Source organism: Littorina saxatilis, linkage group LG6, assembly GCF_037325665.1.
Source record: "Littorina saxatilis isolate snail1 linkage group LG6, US_GU_Lsax_2.0, whole genome shotgun sequence".
Classification (NCBI taxonomy): Eukaryota; Metazoa; Mollusca; class Gastropoda; order Littorinimorpha; family Littorinidae; genus Littorina; species Littorina saxatilis.
In genome coordinates this window covers 17,995,038-18,010,037 of record NC_090250.1, presented here as the reverse complement: position 1 = coordinate 18,010,037, position 15,000 = coordinate 17,995,038, and the positions used below count along the sequence as shown (strand labels likewise).

Sequence of the window (15,000 nt, the reverse complement as noted above, 5' to 3'; positions counted from 1 at the left end):
AAGCTGAACTTCATAGGTCAACCCGCAAATACAGGAATCTTAGATATTCCCCCCACCCCCCACCCCCCCCCCCCCCCCACACACACACACCCCACACATATCCCACCCCTTTGCGCCATTGCTTAATTTAGAGACAGGACCTTCGTGCTTTTTTCACGCGCCTGTACCTAAAAGTAATTCTTACAGATCATTATAGTTAAAGACTGACATTCATGTATTTAAGTTTAAACACAAGATTTCTTTTTCCTGCGCCTTTTCATAGGTCTGCACCCAGTATTCAATCAAGCGAATCTCCAATGGGACAGTTGAGTAACATACAAAGCCAATTGCAGTGGACGAAAGAAGAAACTGCTTTTAAGCTGTTGAGTCAGGAATTAGACCTGGGTTCCGTGGTAAGTCTGTAAGACCGGATTAGTATACTGAACAAAAACAAGAGCGGGTACGGCATATAGAGACAAGGGCAGGCAGCGCAGGGGCTGTGATTTTATTGTTCGGCCGCTCTGGGAATAATTCTCAGCCTACCGTGAGGAGTATATACCAATTTGTCGTCCCTTTGTTCTTGGACTACCAGACTTGTGTCGACGATCTAGACACTAAATCAGGATTGATTTTGTGTTCCCAGCTTTACTCAAGGATGTGACAAATCCGGTGTGTTTAAATAAAATGAAAACACACCAGTAACCAGGTTAGGTACGTTTATATCTATAATCAATATTTCGGCACGTTACTGCCTTCTTCGGGATGGTAAGAGAGAAAGTGTTTTTCCTTGTTTTAGCAGAACATTTCAAGCATACGATTTTTGTGTATGTTGAAGCTGAAAGTTTGAAGCGTGATTTTAAATCCAGTGTATAAATCAGAACTGAGTTTGTGATTCCTGTTTCGACTTAAGGATGTGCAAAATCCAGTGTGTATAAGAGAGAAAGTGTTTTTCCTTGGGATAGCAGAACATTTCAAGCACATGATTTTAAATCCAGTGTATACAAGTGGAATAAGAGAGAAAGTGTTTTACTTCGTTTTAGCTTAACATTTAAAGCTATATTTAGTCATACGACGATTATGAACGTATCAAGGATGAGAAATAAATAACAGTGTTTAAAAGTGGAGAAAGAAAGAAAGCGTTTTACTTTGAATCAGATGAATACTTAAAGCTTAATTTTGTTCCCCTCAGCGTTAAAATACGTTCAGTGACTTGTGTACAGTTTTGAAGCGCACGGAACTCTTCGAAGTCATATAAAGTGTCATTATGATCTCCTACGACGTGTGAGGTAAAATTAGTCAGGCAACCCCCAAGATATATTTAAGCAGATAATCGCGTGTCTAGATAAGAACTAGCGTGAGCATACATTCGAGGACTAATTCTGCAGTGCCTGTCTGTGTCAAGTCACGGTACACAAACGACACTTTTTTTTTCAAATTGTGAAAATGCTCAAAAAAGCCGAAGAATAACGTATCGGTAACTGCTAGAATTTTTTCTCTTTTTCGTTTATAGGAAAATTCCACCTTGTTTTTCAGTGAAACAAAATGAAAAAGAACAATTATTGTCTATTGAGACAGGCAGAAGAGTAAACATCTATTGTTTTACATTGCTCTCTCTCTCTGTCTCTCTCTCTGTCTCTCTCTCTCTGTCTCTCTGTCTCTCTCTCTCTGTCTCTGTCTCTCTCGCTCTCTCTGTCTCTGTCTCTGTCTCTCTCTGTCTCTCTCTCGCTCGCTCTCTCTCTCTCTCTCTCACCCACTCTCGCTCTCTCACTCTCTCTCTTTCACTATTTTTTTCTCTCCTTCTCCTCCTCTCCCCCCCCCCCTCCCTGCCCTCTCTCTCACGATTTCTCTTTCTCCCCCTCCCTCCCCCTCTCTTTCCCCCCCTCTCCCTCCCTCTCACGATTTCTCTCTCTCCCTCCTTTGCTCTCTCTCCCCCCCCCCCCCCACAATGTAACACAGGAGTAAGATTACCGCTCTAATTTTCAGCTACGTAACTGTAACTCGTATTAGGAAATGCTTCTTCCCCAGTAAACAGTACCCTATGGAACACATGTTCCCCATTAGTGCAGTCACTATGTCAACATATAATTATTGACTTGTCCGCGGGGACATAAAACCAAGAATTTCCGCGGAACTTTATACGCCTGCGTCATGTCGCTCTTGTAACAACAAATTAATTAATTAGGGCTTAAATCATTAACCACACAATTACTGTACTGTACAACAGTTGGTTTCTTTCGAGAAAAAGTTTGACGAACAAGTGCAATTAACACAAGAAAACACGCCGTATTATAAGTGTCAATTCTACGACAGTATTTAAGTTAACTTGTCAGCTTCTGCTTAGGAAAGAAGTAAAAGAAATGATAGAGAGAAAAAGAAAGTAACGTGTCTTAAACTCATGTGAAACACACACACACACACACACACACACACACACACACACACACACACACACACACACACACACACACACACACACACACACACACACACACAAACAGAAAACAAGTCGCGTAAGGCGAAAATACAACATTTGGTCAAGCTCAGTCGAACTCACAGAATGAAACTGAACGCATTGCATTTTTTTCCGCAAGACCGTACACTCGTAGCATCGTCTGTCCACCGCTCGGGACAAAGGCAGTGAAATTAACAATCCAGAAAAGCGCGGTAGCGGTTGCGCTGAAGAGGATAGCACGCTTTTCTGTATTCTTTTTAACTCTCTGAACGTGTTTTTAATCCAAACATATCATATCTATATGTTTTTGGAATCAGGAACCGACAAGGAATAAGAGGAAATTGTTTTTAAAACGATTTCGGAAATTTAATTTTAATCATAATTTTTATATTTTTAATTTTCAGAGCTTGCTTTTAATCCGAATATAACATATTTATTTGTTTTTGGAATCAGAACATGATGAAGAATAAAATAAAAGTAATTTTGGATCGTTTTATAAAAAAATGATTTTAATTACAATTTTCAGATTTTAAATGACCAAAGTCATTAATTAATTTTTAAGCCTCCAAGCTGAAATGCAATACCGAAGTCCGGCCTTTGTCGAAGATTGCTTGGCCAAAATTTCAATCAATTTGATTGAAAAATGAAGGTGTGACAGTGCCGCCTCAACTTTTACAAAAAGCCGGATATGACGTCATCAAAGACATTTATCAAAAAATTGAAAAAAAGGTCTGGGGATATCATACCCAGGAACTATCATGTAAAATTTCATAAAGATCGGTCCAGTAGTTTACTCTCAATCGCTCTACACACACACACGCACAGACACACACACAGACACACATACACCACGACACTCGTCTCGATTCCCCCTCTATGTTAAAACATTTAGTCAAAACTTGACAGAATGTAAAAACAACACACAAAACAACACTATACACAGCTTATTATTAAATCTTCTTTCACCAGGCAACAATGACGGACAACTTCTCCTGAGCCTCGTTTCATATCTGCACCAGCGCCGACTTATTGGAATGACTTATATCAAAGACACTCTGCACCTGTCAAATAACTTGAGGTAAATATATCGAGCACGATTATCTGCTCAATTCCTGTGTGTCCAACATGATTTCCGTCAAAGACAGCACAAAGGAAACACCCTGGTCTGCCATAGACGGGTAGGCTAATATTGCAAGTTTGGAACAAAGACCCCGAAACTAAAGGGGGGAGTTTACGTCCTCACAGAAACTATTTCTATTTGGGACAAGAGTTGGTGATACGCTAAACACAAAGACCCCCTTTTGCATTGACTGTGAAGGAAGAAGACTGAAGATTTTGGAGGTGTGGTGTGTGCGCTGTGGATTTTCTGGAGTGTGTGACTAGATCAGAAGAGGAGAATTTTTAAAATGGTGAGTATATGGTTTGTATGTTTGCGAGTGTGTGTGGGGGTATATGAGTGTAATGGTTTGGTTTAAACAATGTTTTATTAAATCAAACATGATACAATAATACAACGATAAACAATAGGGACACGAACTCAAGCGAACGCTTATATTACGCGCCCTACGTAGTAGGAAAATAACACAAAATAATATGATGTCGGACAAGCATTACTTATAAATTGTGGAACTATCTAGATGAAAAGCATAGTTAAAGGAAATCAGAAAGAATAAGAAAAAGCTAGCAGGAGGAAGAGGGGGGAGGGTGGAGGTGGGAGGAAAGAACGGTAGGTACATATAAAAGATGAAGGTGGTTAGTGCATACAAAAAAAAGAATATACATAGTACATTACAAACCATAATCCTGTGGCAAATAAGCAGTAGCTCGCTAAATATATATTTGAAAAATGCATATAAAAATAAGGGTTGTTGGCATGAATATGGGTACTGAGTCAAATCAACAAAAACGACCAGATTCATGGATAAACGATTGGACACTTTCAAAAATAAGCTTGTTGATGCAAAGAGAAAGGTTTTCGCTACCATTTAACAATATTTCAACATGTCTGTAATTTACAGGAAGTGCGTTTATTGTAGACAGGCGAGCATCTACGTACAAAGGACAATGTGTCAAATAATGGTCAGCTGTTTCTGCGCACTGTGGGTTTTCCTGTAAGTGGCGTTTGCACAGGTCAGAATTCAAATTACTCATGTTCAGGCGCATTCTGCAGTGGTGAATCTCTTCCAGTCTTTTACCACAGTAATAATAGGCAGGTACGTTATCATCAGGAGTAGATAAATAGCGTTTGAAATCGCTGATTGAGTTAGTTGTTTTCATGTTGTCTGGCAAGGTGTTCCACAGGACAGTAGTAGATGGTATAAAAGATCGACGGTATAATTCAGTTTTGCACATGGGGACTCTTCTTTCTAATGGTCTTCTATGATGATAGGGGTTAACATCAGAAGTTAAAGGTGGCAAGAGATGTGATAAGTAATGAGGGCATTTGCCATATACCATCTTGTAATATCAAATCAGTTTAATTTGTGTCAGCTCCGTCTTTCTTTTAGGTTACAAAATCCGCTTTCTTCATACAGTTTTTCGTGGCTGGTGCCACGCACACCACCGATTATAGTCCGAATGGCTTCCAAATGTAATTTTTCCAGTGCAGTTGACCAGTACTCGGTGCAGTTGTCCCATAGGATGTCTGCGTAGTCAAAATGTGGAAGAACGAAAGATTTATACATAGTTTCCAGACTTTTACGATTTAATCTATATTTATAATATCTTAAACAATTAATTAATAAGGTGACCTTTTTTACGATGCTTCTCACTTGGAAGTCCCACTTACAATTATTCTGCAAGATTACGCCAAGATGTTTATGTTGGTTCACGTTTTCCAAAACAATATTATTAAAAATGATTGGTTCGGTTGGTATATTATCACGTTTTATGTCTAACAGTTCCGTTTTTGCTTCGTTAAATTTAACTTTCCACTGTTTTGCCCAGGTATTAATTTTATTTAGGTCTGCGTTCAAAATCTGCGCTCGTCTAGTTGGATCTTCTAAGGACATGGACATGCTCGTGTCATCAGCAAACAACTTTATAACAGATTCAGTATCATTCACAATGTCGTTAATATATATATATATATATCAGGAAAAACAAAGGGCCTAGAACAGAACCTTGTGGAACACCTGCCGGGATACATTTTAATGCAGACTTGGCACCCTTAATAACAACCGCCTGGTGGCGATTTGTTAAATAATCGTGAAACCATTTCAACAATTGTCCTCTAATTCCTACTAGTTCCAGTTTATATAATAACCCTTTGTGCCAGACTTTTTCAAATGCCTTTGACACATCACAAAAAACAGCTTGAGTGGTAATTCCCATATCGTAATTTAAACAGAACTCGTCATAAATAGAAGCCAGTTGACAAATGGTAGAGTCACCAGGAATAAATCCTGACTGTGCCGGTTTGTTTGTTTGTTTGCTTAACGCCCAGCCGACCACGAAGAGCCATATCAGAGCGGTGTTGTTTTGACATTTAACGTGCGCCACACACAAGACAGAAGTCGCAGCACAGCCTTCGTGTCTCACCCAGTCACATTATTCTGACACCGGACCAACCAGTCCTAGCACTAACCCCATAATGCCAGACGCCAGGCGGAGCAGCCACTAGATTGCCAATTTTAAAGTCTTAGGTATGACCCGGCCGGGGCCGGTTCGAACCCACGACCTCCCGATCACGGGGCGGACGCCTTACTACTAGGCCAACCGTGCGACTGTGCCGGTGTTAATATATCATTTCGCTGTAAAAAGGTGTAAACATGGCTGTGGACACAGCGCTCCATTACCTTCCCAACACAACTTAATAATGAAATTGGTCGATAATTGTTACAACAATCTGCTGGGCCGGCTTTGTAAATAGGAGTGACATGAGCCGTCTTCCACAAACTAGGACCTTCTCTAAGGCTTCTATTAAACAATTATGTCAGGGGTTCTGATATGGCGTCAACAGCAGCAACTAGAAGTCTATTGTGAATAAGATCCGGACCAGTGGCTTTACCTTTATCAAGGCCTTTAATAACCTCTTTAACCTCGTCGACTGTAAGATAAATCTCATTAAGTTCGCTGTCGAAAAAATCAGCTTGAGACAAATTGTCGGCTGGCGTTTTAAGAACGGAATTTTGGATGACAATTTTTTTCAGAACGTTAGCTTTTTCCTGGTTTGACTGGTAAATCTTGCCTTCAAAATTAATCGGAGGAATTTCATCAACACCAAGTCCTTTCTTGTCCATGAATGAATTTACCAACTGCCACTACTTTTTAGTACCAAAGGGGGCCCGGGTAGCTCAGGTGGTAGAGCACTGGACTTGTGATCGAAAGGTCGCTGGTTCGAATCCGGGCCGGGACGGACACAGGTCAACTTTATGTGCAGACCCAGAGACGGTATCCATCTCCCACCCCCGTGTCACCACAGTGGCACGTAAAAGACCTCGGTCATTCTGCCATAAGTGCAGATGGCTGATACCACCTAAACACACATACACTTGTATATCTCATCTAAAGTCGGGTTAAAACCCTAATTGCTTTGCCGTGAGGGCGTAAAACTTGAATTTCTCTCTTAGTACCAAAGGAGCCTTGGTCGGAAATGCGTTCGTCTAACTCAATATAAAATTGCTGGACTCTGTCTCGCTTAGCTGCTGTAACACGATTACGCGTCTGACGATAACTCAGCCAATCTTCTAAAGAGTTACTCGTTTTTGCTCTCAGGTGAGTTTAATCTCTCTCGTCGATTAACTTTAAGATTTCTGGGGTAATCCAGAGTGCGTCTTCAGGGCGTACAATAACTTCTTTAACAGGCATGAACTGATTTGCAACATTCATAAAAGTTCTACTAAAAACATCAATACTATCATTAAACATTTCATTCGTCACCATACCTGTCCAATCAACTTGTGAAAGAGCGTTACAAAACCCTTCTATTGAAAATAGTTCGTTTAAAGGAGTTACTCACATTTACAGTACTTTTTAATATCGCCCGTGGTACGCTGTGATCGCTGCAAACTGGTGGCAAATTATTTGTGGCGTTTGCGTAATTATAAGGTCTATGCAGGTACTGCTTGTTTCAGTTATACGTGTCGGAACATTGACAAGTTGACAGAGCTGATATGAATGCAACATATTGAAAAAATTGTGAGAGGGAGAACTTATAAAATCAACGTTAAAATCACCACAGATCACAAACTTCAACACTTGACTATTTACTTTTCTTAAACTTTCGTCCACTAATTCCCAATATTGAACATTTCCATTCGGTGGACGGTAAAATGAACCTATCAAAATACTTTCTTTATTCAATTTTATCTCGACCCACACGGCTTCTAGGCCGACGACGTTAAACTCAGGGCGGGGTTTATAATACAAATAAATTTTTTTACATAGATTGCTACTCCGCCATAAGGATGGTCTGGACGGTCAAGTCGAACTGAAAATTGGAATCAATAATGAGGAGTTATCATCAGAATGCGCTAGCCATGTCTCCGAAAGTGTTAAGACATCGTGCCGTTGAACTTCAGGCTGCAATAAATTAATTTTTATTCCTAAGGCTTCTGACATTAATGTGTACGACACTGATTTCATGCTCGTGTTCAGGACCTGGGTTCTTTTCTACATCACCTGACAAATACAACGTCGACTGTGCAAACGGGATTACAGAAGGACTTGACTGCGGGTCATTAAAATCAACGTTATTTGTTTTTGACAACTTGGTATTGGTTAATAAAGCCGACCAGTTTTTAAAGCTGAAGGTAACACAACAAAAAACTAACAATGATAACGGAACACGGGCTGATGATTTAAGGGAAGTTAAAATCACAAATGATAACACAGAAGATTCACATAAGAAAGCAAGTTTGCGACAGAGAACTACTGCTTTTCCATAGAAACACCCAATTCTGGCCCTGTACATGCTTAAATTAACTGACATATCCTATCAGGATCAGGAACAAGAAAATGGCCAGGGGGAGGGTGTATCTGCGGGCTGGTCTGGGAAGAATTGTGCTACAAAAAGACAGGAGAAAAAACAAGGGTAAATTTTGTAAAGAGGGTTCAAAAACAAGATTAAGTAAAGAATGTATATATATACAGAGTTCCCAATGGGTAACGGTTTTCCATTAGAAAACAACAACAACAAAAAACAACAACACTTCTGTAGCTCTCAGCTCGTGGTTCAAAAATATACACATGCACTGGGTGGCCGAGTGGTAACGCACTTGCGCTCGGAAGCGAGAGGTTGCGAGTTCGACCCTGGGTCAGGGCGTTAGCAATTTTTTCTCCCCCCTTTCCTAACCTAGGTGGTGGGTTCAAGTGCTAGTCTTTCGGATCAGACGAAAAACCGAGGTCCCTTCGTGTACACTACATTGGGGTGTGCACGTTAAAGATCCCACGATTGACAAAAGGGTCTTTCCTGGCAAAATTGTATAGGCATAGATAAAAATGTCCACCAAATACCCGTGTGACTTGGAATAAAGGCCGTGAAAGGTGAATGCTCGCCCAAATAGGCTTGAGGTTTGCTGGCCGATGTGAATGCGTGATATATTGTGTAAAAAATTCCATCTCACACGGCATTAATAGGTAACATAGTTATCACAAAGCGCATTGAGCATATATATATATATATATCCCATGACCTCCCTTCTTTGTCTCTGTTACTTCAGTATGGGTATATATGTTGTATTTTTATAGCTCAATAAATACATCATGGACTCCAAAAAATATATGATAGTGCAGATTCCGATTTGGGCAAAGGACTACTTTCCTCCCGACCTTTGACCTCGCGCCGAACAATGTGACACATTTGTATGAAGTTCTAAAATCGTATTGCACGGCTCAGAAAACCATATCAGTTGCACGCAAAAATGAATCTCAGAACTGATCTGATGTATGAGATGCAATAAGCAAAAGTTTCTTTCATTATGAAAGCAATGCAGGTCGAAAAAAACGAACATTCAACTTACAAGATAACCAGATGCTAGCGAACCAAAACAAAAACACGAGTACCCTCCCCTTGCATCCTTAGCAGACGACTTTTGAGAATCTGTCGGTAGTGTGTTTTGGTGTGCGCCTTCAGCTATCAAACATCGGCTGTTTCACGTGTTTTGCGAGCAAGTCTACTCTTTTGCCTGGCTCTGCAGTAAGTCCACATATTTTTCCGTAATCCAGTCATATTCCTTCAAAATGCAATCAATCGGCGGTGACAGACGTGTCGGTCGCGTTTTCCTCAAAGCCATACCAGTTTAAGTTCATCCATGCAAACACACTCGCAAAACAGTTTATCACGTAGATACATTTCAAATAGGGAGCAAATGGTTAAATCTAAACCTACATATTTGTTCCCTAAAATTTGCTTCTCTGTCAATAAGCCTAATTACACACGTTCGAGAAAAACAACGTGGAATCGATTCTGAATCGAGTAAGCCAAATGGGTCCCAAACCCGTTTCGCCCGTTCTGCCGACCTGAAACGCAAAACAAAAGAATTGTGCGCTTCAACTAAATTAATTTCTATTCGACTTCATTACTTTCTTGCAACTTATGAACCTTTACTTAAAGCTTTTAAATGGTCTGAAAGTAGTGTTACCGCGTACTTATCGATGCACTCATTCGTTTTATTTTTTCAGCGACGGTCACTTAGTTTAAGGTTGCAAAAGGGCTAAGTCTCGCTGGCAACAGTTTTACCCTGCACAGATCGCAACAGTGCCGCTAGTAGTCTACACTTTGTGTTTGATGGTAGAATGGGATATACAGATTACAACACTCGTGGTTTTTTATATGGCTTGTATTTCAGTCAAGACCCAGCGGGAATATCAATCGAGAGCCACTCGCCAGAGGCTCGTGTCTCCCGATGATATTCATCCGCTGGGTCTTGACTGAAATACAAGCCATATAAAAAACCACTCGTGTTGTAACCTATACATATGATTATGCGCTATAGCAAATGTCCATTATTATGCATGTAATGTAATGGTTTGTGTGTGTGTGAGTGTGAGTGTGTGTGAGGGGGCCGCAGTATGAATGTATGTGTGTGTGTGTGTGTGTGTGTGTGTGTGTGGGGGTATGGATGTTTGCGTGTGTGTGTGTGTGGGTGCGTGTGTGTGTGTGTGGGTATGGTTGTGTGTGCGTGTGTGCGTGTATGGTTGTGGGTGTGTGTGTGTTTGTGTGTGTGTGTGCGCCAGTGTGTGGGTGCGTGTGTGTGTGTGTGTGTGTGTGTGTTCCTTTGTGTTTGTCTGTCTGTCTTTGTGTTAGCGCAGACACACTGACACACACCGTCACACACACACACACACACACACACACACACACACACACACACACACACACACACATACGTGCGTACGGCCAGCACAGACAGTTAATCCGGCCTTGTAACTGAACAAATCCATTAACCTGCTCCAAAATCAGTTCCGTTCTAATTTCCTGACTTCACCAGGCAGGGGCAGCTTCCGCCAGTTATGGTTTCTGGCAGCCGAGACGGACTCCACGTGCTATAGACACTACCACCAGGTGTCGCCCCAACAGAATGAGGACCAGCGCCATATTGAAACCGCCCAAATCCTCTGTCAACTTCCAGGTGGAGACTTTCAAACTCTTTGGCAAACTGAAGAGCACCACCACAGAAGTCCACAATAGTCTGCCTACTATTGAGAGTAAGTTCAGCGAACATAGTTACCTTCCTCCTCGTTTAGAACATCTGAATCACATAGAAGTAGCATGAGACCATCCTACCAGACACATGCCGCTAATTGCTGTCCTTGACACTTGAAGGTGCACGGAGCTTCCACTTTTAGACATGCCTCAGGCAGCTACCCGTTTGAAATGATACCAAATTTCATTGACCTTCTTGCAATGAGTTCAAAACTGCGTTTTGTTTACAAATTAATGTTCATCATTGTCAGGGCTGGCCGGAAAGCGTTGCCCTCGATCAGGCTCACATCACTCATCAGGTCCCGCACGTGAACGGATCACGTCCAAAGCCTACAATCATGGACGTATATTAGTCGGCTTGGCGAGAGGAAGAATTCTTTCTATCTTGGGTAATTTACATCAAGACATTGTGTGTGGTTACGAAAAAACATTATAAAAGATGGTATGTGGGTCTTGTTCTTGTATTTTTTTTCTTCAGCAATATCCTGAAGTAACTATACGGATCTCTCATTGTAACCAAAATGTCTTCGCTCGATCCGTTGCAGCCATCGAGACAGAGAAGACGCTGATGAGCTTTGACGAGAAGCGCCACGCCGCACCAGACCACGTCAACTACAGTGACTTCTACCGGACACTGTCCAGCTGCTTTACGCCAAGGCCGTCCAGGGCCGGAACGGCGCGGTCAGTGGGACTCAGCTCCCGCAGCGTGGACAGCAGACACTCCAAGCTCTTCGCCCTAGCCCCCGGAGTGGTCAACCACGGGTCAAGGCCGCTTGAGTCTCGCCAGTCCATCGTCTCTAGGTTAAGCACGAGCTACACGGCCAGGCCGTCAGAGTCGCGCGGGACGGATAGGCTTAGCATGACCGCGGGCAACTTGAAGGGGTCCGGTAGCAGCTACTGCAGTGATGAGTCGCGGTCCGGCAGGATCTCTGAGAGTATCCTGGAGGTCAGTAGCGAGCCCAACACGCAGCGAGTCACCGTGGAGGAGCTCCAGCCTTCCATTTCATCCAGGATTTAGGAGCCTCGCAGCATGACTGTGCGCACATGGGACGTACGGCCTGTCTGCTTCTCACCAGGGCCAAGGAGCACGACGAAGTTACCAACCGGGTTGGTGTCAGCCGCGGTGTTGGATTGGTTGAAATTGAGATTTGTTGTGATGTCAACGAATCAGACCCCGCGGTTTGTTCTCTCCCTTTTAGGTTTCACATACTTTCGCTTCGTGCACCTCGGCTCAGGGCTACAAGGCCAGGTCGTCGAGCTTCAGAACAGGGTTAAGGTCAAAGGTTTAACTCGACAGCGTACCAGAGACTGTGTACCCTTCAGTCTCGGAGCGTAGTTCTAGATCGACAGGGAGCGAACACTCAGAAAGTCTTGGATTTGGGAGACTCTCAAACTGTGTGGTCGGGTTAGGACTGGCAGACTTTCCGTCACTGTGATTACACGATTATCGGCTCCCCAGAGCCAAGAACTTTCGACAACGTAATGGAGCTGAACAGTGAGCCCACCACGCAGAGAGTCATGGTGAAAGGGCGGCATTCTTTGATTTCGTATAGGATGTAGAACTTTACTCTGTACGTAACGCTCTTAAATCCTATAACAAAGGAAGAACAGGCCTGAAAGTGGCGAGTAGAAACATGTTACTGGCGAGTAGAAATGTTCATCTACTCGCCAAATGCGAGTAAAGTTGCTGAAACAAATTGTTGGTTTGGCTAGTAAAGTTTGCTCTCTGGCTAGTACCTTTTCAGAATCACAAGCCAAAGGCAAGTACACCATAGCTGTCGCGGTGTATGAGTGCGACTACACGTGCCTTGGCGTGTGTGTGCGAGTGTGCGAGGGCTGTATTTTGTATATTGATTATTTGATACATGTATAAATGTGTCTCCAGGAATATGTTTTGTTTTAATCTTGTGTCGATACTATTTAGTTCTGCCTCGTTATTAGCCATTGAGTATAACTCATCATTGCTTTGTTGTTGTTCTTTGGCCATTTACGTTGAATGACTTGTTATACATTGACATTGATAGTTTTATTCTTCTTCTTCTTCGTCGTCCGCTAGATAGTTTTATTTCCTTTTTTAATTCCTATTAACTCGATGTTCTTTAACTATATTTATACATAAATGCATATTGTAAAGCAGTATGCATTGTTAGAGGATTTTTTTAGTAGCAGTGTTTAAATGTCGAAGCTGCTTTTCCCAGTTTTACCTAAGAGACCGACTGTATATTGTGTTATTGTATTTGTCAGACTTGATTGTACCAAGTCTCTACACATGTTGTAATGCGCTTAGAGCCAAATATTTTTGTTTTTTGTAAGGGATAGGCGCAATATAAATACACTTTATTATTATTATTATTATTACCATTTGTTGGACTGTCAGGGCTGAAGAACCTAGCCCAATACCGAAACAAGCCAGTCAAGTTGACTGACTTGCTTCAGAATCAGGCTGTGTTTTTGATTGATTTATCAGAATCACGAACATGTTTACGTTCTTATTCGCAAACCGTGAAACTACGGGACTTAGACGAATTAAAGAACACTTGCTGTGATCCATGCGGTTTGTATAGATAGAGGGTCGCATGATTTGAGAAGTACAATTCTCTAACAACCTCAACATGTTGGACCTCGACGTGACTTGATCGAAGGACTTTTTGTTGTATGTAAATTCTGCACACAAATGATTGCACCCATTTTCGTACATGAACTAAAACATTTCTTCCCCGCGTGTCATTTCATTCAAGCTTTATATGCTATTAATATTAAAGGCCCTTAACTTATCTATCTGACACACTTTTCGGACCAAATATTAAATTTTGTTACAGGTATCACGCCGAAGTAAGGGTATCCCCAATGTGGACCTGACTAAAAACGTCAGGTACCAATTAAAAAAATCAAAACAAATTTAGAATAGGCGCAACCGGGCAATGTTTTACATACGAGGAGAAAGCCAAATCAATTATCTATCCAAAACAGGTTGTTTTGTTTTGCTATCTTGCGTATCTCTTGAATTATGTCCACTGATGCAAGTGTAGAGCGAATGAGCAGTAGACAACGGGAGGTTTTTGCGTCAATTTTGAGGGGTACTGTGACAAAAAGCGTTGTATTTCAGCAATGACTGCATGGATTGCCATTATTTTATGGCCATTTCTGCACATTTTAAAGAATAAATTCTATCAACATAAAAAGTCCTGGATGTTTCTTTACTTTGTGTCTGTGATAAATAGACGAACTCGGGAAATAACTCTGTCAAGTGTGTATGGGCTGTGGAAGAGTGAATACTCTTGCTTTTTTGAGGCAAACTTTCTACACGTGCTCCTTATCCACGTGTTTCAGACACACCCCTTGCTAGCTAGTCAGTGACTGGCCTATAATGTCACGTGGTGTGCCTCAATAAAAGTAATACTGAGTATTCACTCGTTCCAAACCAATACACACCACACAGCGTTATTTTCGAACATCATCCATTTGAGAGTCCAACGCACAAGTGAAGTCATCGTAGTTAAATGGTGCCATCATTCAAACGTTTGAGGTCAGTGCTCTTTAACTCTTTTGAGGGAGATGGACGCATGTGTGCAGAATATTGTCTAGTATTCTTTGGAAATGCCCAGCACAGAACAGGATATATGGAAATCGTTCTGTAGTTTGCTTCTCGTGAGATTGTGAAGACTTCAGCGATCTGTTTCGAGTTCCCTCGGTGATTGTAAACTCTTTCGTGACAACGGTGTGTGTGTGTAGACATTTTCGTCAACATGTATGCGTCAGAACGACCTCACCAAAATGCTCCATACAATCACTGCAGATATAGTTATAATTGTTTGCCGTCTCACACATTTCGTTCATTGGTACAACATCACTCTTGTTTTGCTTGTTCGATTTTTGTTAAAAAAATGTTCGTCCTCATCGTAATGCGAGTTAGTGGATCGAA

The 15,000-nt window shown here is 41.7% G+C and overlaps 2 protein-coding genes across 2 annotated transcripts in view; both read left to right on the top strand.

Moving 5' to 3' along the window:
- Nucleotides 1-15,000, top strand: part of LOC138968656 (small ribosomal subunit protein uS3) — a 79,226-nt gene that overhangs the window by 59,722 nt on the left and 4,504 nt on the right. The gene's annotated exons all lie outside the window — the stretch shown is intronic.
- Nucleotides 3,419-14,257, top strand: LOC138968649 (uncharacterized). Its single transcript, XM_070341240.1, has 3 exons — nt 3,419-3,840; nt 10,864-11,080; nt 11,624-14,257. The coding sequence occupies exons 1-3, from the start codon at nt 3,838-3,840 to the stop codon at nt 12,094-12,096; spliced, it is 693 nt and encodes a 230-aa protein (XP_070197341.1). The 5' UTR covers nt 3,419-3,837; the 3' UTR covers nt 12,097-14,257.

Coding starts and splice junctions, on each gene's coding strand:
- LOC138968649 (XM_070341240.1), top strand. Junction 11,081..11,623: donor TAGTCTGCCTACTATTGAGA/GTAAGTTCAGCG, acceptor GATCCGTTGCAG/CCATCGAGACAGAGAAGACG.